Source organism: Colossoma macropomum, unplaced genomic scaffold, assembly GCF_904425465.1.
Source record: "Colossoma macropomum unplaced genomic scaffold, Colossoma_macropomum, whole genome shotgun sequence".
Classification (NCBI taxonomy): domain Eukaryota; kingdom Metazoa; phylum Chordata; class Actinopteri; order Characiformes; family Serrasalmidae; genus Colossoma; species Colossoma macropomum.
In genome coordinates, this window is record NW_023494794.1 from 8245845 (window position 1) to 8253622 (window position 7778).

At 38.1% G+C, this 7778-nt stretch overlaps 1 protein-coding gene across 4 annotated transcripts; it reads left to right on the forward strand.

Moving 5' to 3' along the window:
• The first annotated feature begins 1542 nt into the window (after nt 1–1542).
• LOC118815008 (B-cell receptor CD22-like) lies at nt 1543–4768 on the forward strand. Of its 4 annotated transcripts, none has more exons than XR_005007775.1 (6): nt 1543–1686; nt 1784–2023; nt 2115–2202; nt 2410–2455; nt 3536–3821; nt 4677–4768. XR_005007775.1 is itself a non-coding variant. In XM_036580938.1 (6 exons), exons 1-6 carry the CDS (start codon nt 1723–1725, stop codon nt 4695–4697), a joined length of 624 nt encoding a protein of 207 aa, XP_036436831.1. In that variant the 5' UTR covers nt 1543–1722; the 3' UTR covers nt 4698–4768. The 4 variants fall into 4 exon arrangements, 2 of the variants coding, with proteins under 2 accessions (XP_036436831.1, XP_036436830.1); XM_036580938.1 differs by having other exon boundaries at nt 1543–2023; nt 3536–3622; nt 3741–3821; XR_005007774.1 differs by having other exon boundaries at nt 1543–2023.
• Nucleotides 4769–7778: the final 3010 nt, after the last annotated feature.

The following is a 7778-nucleotide window of genomic DNA, read 5'->3' on the forward strand; positions in this document are numbered from 1 at the left end:
CTTAGAACTGGAGAACCACAATTTATTAAGCATTTCAGAGTCAGAGTCTGATCTCACAGATCAGATAATCCTTTATTAGTCCCACAACAGGGGAGATTCACACTGCTATGTTCTAATGTGTAATAACGGTCAATCTCACTCAAATCACTGTATATTTATATGTTATGTCCAGTGGTCAAATCTGAGCTGCTGTGAGCTTCATGATTTAGGATTAATTTTAATTCTACTTTTAAATAGAAATATTAAATACACCATTAACACACTCACTCAGCTAGTGTGAGTCTCCACAGTGTGAGTTTGTTTTCTCTGGTTCTCAGATCTCCAGGTGGAGGTTCCTGAGAGAGTGATAGAGGGAGATAAAGTCACTCTCACATGTAAACCAGCTTCAGGCTGTATTACAGTCCAACATTCACCTGGTACAGAAATGGACATCACTTTATGCTCCAGAACTGACCAACTCCACTGCAGTCGGTCAGCAGGATGATGACAAGTTACACTGTGATGTATGGAATCAGACCTTCGCTCTCCTGAAGTCACTCTTAATGTTGGACGTAAGTAAAGGTTATTTGCTCTGTTCTCAACAAAAAGATGAGAGTCTGTCAGAGTATCAGTGTCGTGGCAGTGATCACTCTGAGCAGAGTGCCAGGTAGTGACTGCAGTTAATATTTCACAGCACTTATACTGTAATGTTTGTTAACAGTAATGAGAGCTTTACATTTTTAATTGGGTACAAACCAGTATTTATACGAGTTTACAAACTGACAGCAGTACATTACTATAAGCAACAATACCCAATAAATATAATAATGAAACTGCTTTTTAAGTCTTCAGTTATTTTTATTTAAACATTCTTCATTTTAGTTTTTTCAAATCTTCAAAATAACTTTATCTTTCAGCTCTAAAAAAGCTAACGAACGTCCTAACAGTCCTCTGACAGTAAGTTCGTGTAGTGTGTAATGTCTGCCCACTGTAAGGCTGTGGAGCTTCTCACTTTGTGTTCTTATCTCTAAATGAGCTCAGCGTTTTCACAGCTGACTGTTTTAATTCAGCTGAGATGACCATGTCTTAGAAATGAGCTGAAGAGAAATCATTTACACATTACTGTGGTTTTGTTGTTGCAGGATTGTTGCTGAGAAAACCAGGCTGTGAATTACAACCCTAAATCTATCTGTGCTCTAAAGTGGTCTACAGTAAATATTGGCTGCACTTACACACCTCCAGAGTCCCACTATGTTCAAAAAGCTTTCGGGACTTAAAGAGCTGGATAGATCTGGCTCAGAACTCCTGATCTGTTATAGTGATCCAGAGTACACAGGCAGAGTTCAGTACCTCAGAGATGAACACAGTGACTGCACTCTCAGACTGAGTGATGTGAGAGAAAAGGATCAAAGTAAATACTACTTCAGATTTATAACAGACCAACCTGGAGGAAAGTATCAAGGTGCAGGTGGAGTTGATCTTTTCTGGAGGGCAGTTCAGTGACTCTGACCTGCAGCAGTGATGCAAACCCACCTGTACAGAGCTACACCTGGTTTAAGAAGTTGGATAAAGGAGCTCTGCAGAAATCAAAAAGTCAGATCTACAGAATCTCAAACATCAGCTTTGCAGATAGGGGGGAATATCAGTGCATGGCAACCAACCCTCAAAATTCTCAATACTCAGAGTACAAGTCATTAACAGTTTTATGTAAGGTCATTTTCTGCTTGGCTTGAATTTTTAAAAATGAAATTATCTGACATCATCTCTGTATTTAAAGATGTTCTACTGCTTTCTTCTTTTCTAGATGGTCCAAAGAAAGTCCTGGTGTCCATCAGTGAAACAGCAGAGGGCAGTTCAGTGACTCTGACCTGCAGCAGTGATGCAAACCCACCTGTGCAGAACTACACCTGGTTTAAAGAAGGTGGAAGCTCACCTGTAGGATCTGGACACAGTTACAGGGCTCTACAGAGTGGATCCTACTACTGTGTGGCTCAGAATGAACACGGATCTCAGAAATCAGCTGCAGTGACTGTCACTGAAAAAGGTATTAGTGATGAAAACACAACCTGAATAACACTTAATAACATTCATAAAAATTAGCATAACTTTAAACTTTAACATTCATCTGAACACAGGAGTTGGGAATTCAGCTCTATATGCAGTTATTGGAGTCACAGCTGGATGTGGATGTTTATCTGTTATCATTGCTGTATTTTGTGTAAGGTAAACAAACACATCTTTATAAAGAGCTATGAAAATGAATATTAATGTAGATTATTAGACCTTATTTTAGCTTTTTTATCACTGGAACCAGTTTTTGTAGATGTATCATTGATTTATGTTATTTTATATAAAATATTTATGTTGCAATTTTTGCACAATATTATTGTTAATATTAATATTAGTGCTTTTTATACTGTTACTTTTCAGGAGAAAGAGAAGAGGCAATTCAGCTGATGATGCAAACCAAAAACAGGCAAGTCAGTTACTACACAAAAACATGTTTAGCAGAATGAGATTTAGTGACATGTTTACTTTTGTTGTAGCTCTGGGTAAAATGCGTAGTTCACTTCTATAACTACAGAGCAGTTTAAGCTACAGACATGATACACATATCAGACCATTCAGCAGACCTGGCCCAAACTAGCGAGCATGACATCATTGAGCTGTGATGTCAGCATCAATGAGTAATTTGGCTCCGAAAATCATCCAAAATCCTGATATTATTCATCTGTTATTAATCTTCATATTTCAACAAAGGGTTAAAACACTGACATGACTCACACATCAGATCACTCATCAGACTCTGTCCTCACAATCTTATGTGATTTCATCCACGTGTCCATCCATCATCCAGCAATCCAGCTCCAAATTCACCCAAACCTCACTCGCTTCTGTCATATTACATCTCTGCTTTCAGCCTTCATATTATAAACAAAGGGGTAAAAATAGCGAAAGGATTCACATCAGAACACTCAGAGGAACCTGCCATCACTAGCCAGAGTGAGAGAAACCAGCTTTAACATCCCACAACCCAGAAATACAGCACAAACACACAGCCAGATCACTGTAAAACCTGCTATTAGCTCTCTGAATTATCCTTCAAATGGCAGCAAAGGACTTCAAACATCACAGCTCAGCAGGACTTACCCTGAGTCCAGAGTGACTATCTGAAGTTTCAGTGAAGATCCAGTCAGTAATGAATTTGAGAAAACGTTCAGATCCTGCGTTTACCTCCATTTAAATGGCCAATTTAAAGTAACAATAATCAGAATAGAATTTCTGATCATCAGAAATTTACAGATAAACACAACCACATATATATAACCACACAAAACTTGACCACAACATAGAAACATGACAGCAAACACTAATCACACTCTACATGCCTGTGTCAGTGCTGAGAGAGTTCAGGGTTCAGGGTGGAAAAACACGACAGAAGCTTTATCTCAGTCCAGTCAGTGGACCTTACATGTTAATAAAATCTATGATCTGTTCTTGATGTTTATCAGTGAGAACTCAAACTGCTTATGTTCTCTAACTCTCCTCTCTCCAGAACGTTGACCCTAATGCTAAGGACGACACGTACACAGCTCTTGACCCCGTGTCCAGGTCCTCTGATGATGTGTACAACACACTCACAGTAAGTGTCTCTTCAGAAACTCAGTTCAGTCAGACGTTCAGATTTATAAAGAATTCCTACAAAGTCCACATTTCTTCATTTCTCCTCCTCTGCTTCATTCTCTCTTTCCCTCACACAGACTGTTCATTCCAGTCCTTCTGATGATCTGTACTCAGCTCTGGATCCTCAGTCTCGCTCTCCTGAGTACGACACTCTAGCAGTGAGTGAATCCACTTGTACTGATGAGTGTTTTGTAGCTGCTGGAACTGATAGACTTTAATCTACAGCAGCGTCTCCACTTTGGAGTCTCCTTCACACCTTCATCATCTGTGGAGTTTGAACTGGGACAGATCTGTTTTCTTTGGTCTCCTGATGTCGTCTTTTATCTGTTATTCTGTGTTAATGTTGTTCTCAGCTATTGACATCACTGGATCACTGGAAAACACTTATTATTATTATTATTATTATTATTATTATTATTATTATTATGTTCCTCCAACTTAATCGACAATTATTTTGATCATATCCAACAGCCACTAGTTAGAACTTCCCCAATCACATGATACCACCAGCACTAGGAGGGTGAAAGCTTACACAGGCTTCCTCTGAGACCTGTGAAGAGCCGTCGTATCTTTTTGAACTGCCGCTGATGCATCACTGGACAGCTGAATGTGCTCAGAGGAAAGCGCCAACTGCCAGCTCTGTTACACCAGCTAACAAATACCTGTGCTGACTAGCATCACACTGGGTAATGGGGGGAGATGGGGGGGCCATCCAACCCACCCAGAGAGAGCGACGCCAATTGTGCTCTCTTGGACTCCCAGCCACGGATGGCTGTAGTATCACCAGGGATTGAGCTCATGATCTCCTGATGATGGGGCAACACTTAGACTGTTGCACCTCTTGAAAGCCTGCCTTACTATAATAATAATAATAATAATAATAATAATAATATATATATTTGAATAATAATAATCATTGTGAATCTGTCAGTCTTAGATATATATATAATATATATATATATATATTATAAACACAGATCAGTCAGACGTGTTTGTGTCTCTGTTTCTTTCAGACTGTCAGAAACCAACACTGAAACCATCACCATGGAAACCACTCAAACTGAAGAGAACCACCCACTGAAGTCAGATGAGAGAGAGAGAGAGAGAGAGAGAGAGAGAGAGAGAGAGAGAGGTTGAGTGATGTGTTCAGTACTGAACTGTTTAAAGGTCTCATATCTTACATTCTCTTATATTTAATTTTTTCCACTCATAATATTTGTGTGGTCTGTTTTTTTATTATGCCTATTTATTTTTTTGAGCAATGCATCCAAAATCTCAGAAAGGTGTAGAAAAAATCTGTACAGTAAACATTTTCAGATTATAGACAAAACACAGTGATCTATCTGCAGCCTATTAGCGCTACAAAGTGTACAGATACAGTCATGTGCAAAAGTTCTGAACCCTCCCAGTCAAACGACATGTTTAGGTGATTTTCTAAGGGAACAAAACTAAATATGGCGTTTTTCTTTTTTTCTTGAGTCTCTGACCCTTTAGTCTCAAAATGAATGAACTGTTTATCTCTTCCTTTATCGCCCAGTGATGCTGCGTGTCTCAGAGGAAGCAGGTGCTGGTACTCCCCCTCACAGAGTCCTGTGATTGGGAGACCTAGTTAGTGGGAGGAGACTGAGAGTGTTAAATTAGTGGATCATTTTAGAACGAATCATTTACAAACATTAAGAACAGCTTACAGATGATAAATGACTCACCAAGTAGAAAAGATCTGTTCTCAGCCTTAATCAGACTAGTTCTCTGACATGTTACTGAATAATGTTGATTATGGTCAAATATATCTGAAGAATCTTTTATATATATTTACATTTTGTTTTTTAAAACATAATTGTGTGGCTGAAGGAGTGAAACTGTTCTTTGTGTGTAATAGAGATACATTTTATTAGTTTTTTGTCTTCCACATTGTTTCATTTCATCATTTATTATCATTTTATCTTATTTTTTATTAGCAGATCTTTTTTATGTTTGCTGCAGTGTGATGTATGAAAACTGCTGTGTAAATGAAGCTGTTGCTGGGTTTATTTTACAGATCTTACTGTTTCAGAACTGAAGATCATTTAGGTTCAGTTTGGAAAACGATGCAAGCGTTCATGTTCTTCTGTTTGAGCATCATTATCTTTATCTCTGCTTCTTCCAGACATCAGTAATGACATGTTCTCTATGCAGGTCTCAATGAAAAAGAACGCTGTTCAGTTCTTAAAGGTTCTTCCATTTGGTGACAAAACAGACTAAAGAGAAAAATCTGTATGAATGAACTGAAAACAGATCTGTGGCACTCAGGATGTTGATTTAAGTGTGTTTAACCATTTACTACTAAATGCTCGTTACACATTCATAATATTTCAGTATTCTGAGTTTGGAGTTAGCTCAGTTTAATGAAGTCAGGATTATTATCCTTCATTTCAGTTGTAGTTACAGACCGAATTGGACAGAATTCTTTGAAAAAGTAGTGATGGCTGAATACTGTCCTAAATACACTGTCCTAAATGTGTTCAGTAATGTATTCCATTACAATACATAACTAACATGTACAGAGTAGATTTAGGATACATGTATACATTTAGAGTACATACTGATTAGGCACAGGGGAAACACTCTTCACACTATTCCTCATATAATGTTTCTGTTAATATGCTTCATGAAATTTTCACCTATTAAAAAGAAATGACAAAATACTCAACATTATTTTGGCTTTTATCACCTGGTTCAGTCCATAATCCCACTGCTGTCTCATGAACTAAGTAAACAATTCCCAATATCCCAATAAAAATCTTGAACATTTGACTGGGAAGTGTGATTTTGAGTTAATATTGTCTGTAACTTACCTCGAAACGGCTTTGTGAAATGTTAACCACTGCAGTTTACGGCTTCGGTGATGAAGTGGTAGAACACTTGCGCAGCATCTATAGGGACTGGGTTTGATCCCCAGACTCACCATGTGTTCAAGTTCTTCAGCTTAGCTCTTCTGTTGTACATAAGCTTGACACTTGGGTCCTGTGTCCCCAAAACCTGTGGTGGTTCACCTGGTAGGCCCTGGGATATAACTCAGACAGCCTGGGTTCACGTTCTCTGTCTGGTGAGCCGTCCCACGATGTGAAGAAAGAAATTCCCCAATGAAAGACTGAAACAGGATCTTTGTTGTCTTTCTCATAACACAGTTTGCAGAAAGAATGACTGAATCAGAACATTTTAAAGCATGTGGTGTGTGAGAGAGACAGTCAGCAGCACTTTAACCTCATACAGTTTAACAGTTTAAACTGATGAGGCTCCTCCTGATCTCTGTGTTCAGTCTTCGATTCCCAGAGAGGAACATTGTTTAACAAAGGTAAAAAACACTCTTAGTGACTTTTGGAATAAGTAAAACGTCATTAATTCATAATTAATGTAGAGAGAAATTAACTGACTCATTTGTGCTGCTCATTGAGCTCATTATAAAACTGCCATGTTTATGTTAATAAGTGAGGACGTGCAGTTTTCCCTCTTTTTGTTTGTTATTATTATCTCACAGTTTAGATCTCACAGTAGTACTAGGCTCACCTTAGTTAGTCTAGTTCAGATCTGTAGGACAAATACAGATTTATGGACCACTGTTGGTCTGAGATCAGAACAAAAAGGAAAAAGAATGTCTGAGAGCAGAAGGGGAAATTTGTTTTCTTGTGACGAAGTAAACAATTTACATTTAATTTACATTTACAGCATTTAGCAGACGCTCTTATCCAGAGCGACTTACAAAAAGTGCTTTGTCTATCTAGAGAAAGTATCTTTGCTAGTTGAAGTGGACGCTCACTATGCCAGTGTAAGATTTAGCCGCACTGGTGCTGCCAACAGGTGAGAGAAACCAACCTTTTTAGCTTCTTACTCATTGTGGATCATATCCAGTGTAGTTTGAGCTCATTATTTTATGCATGTTTGTACTTCCATACATGCTGATTTATAATTGTATGTTTTGGCTTAAGTGTGAAACTTATATACATATGTATTTGTGTTTGTTTGTTTGTTTGTTTGTTTGTTTATTTGCTACAGTGCTCACTAAGCATAAGCATCCCGTTAGCATTTGACCTTGCTTGAGTGAATCATTGAATGAGTAAATGAATAAATTCATTAAT

Bases quoted from the DNA above. Each gene is read 5' to 3' on its own strand.
- LOC118815008 (XM_036580937.1), top strand. From the start codon at position 1,723: ATGAAATTATCTGACATCATCTCTGTATTTAAAGATGTTCTACTGCTT. The intron at 2,024-2,114 runs GTATTAGTGATG...ATCTGAACACAG, and splicing joins AGTGACTGTCACTGAAAAAG to GAGTTGGGAATTCAGCTCTA. The intron at 2,456-3,535 runs GCAAGTCAGTTA...TCCTCTCTCCAG, and splicing joins ATGATGCAAACCAAAAACAG to AACGTTGACCCTAATGCTAA.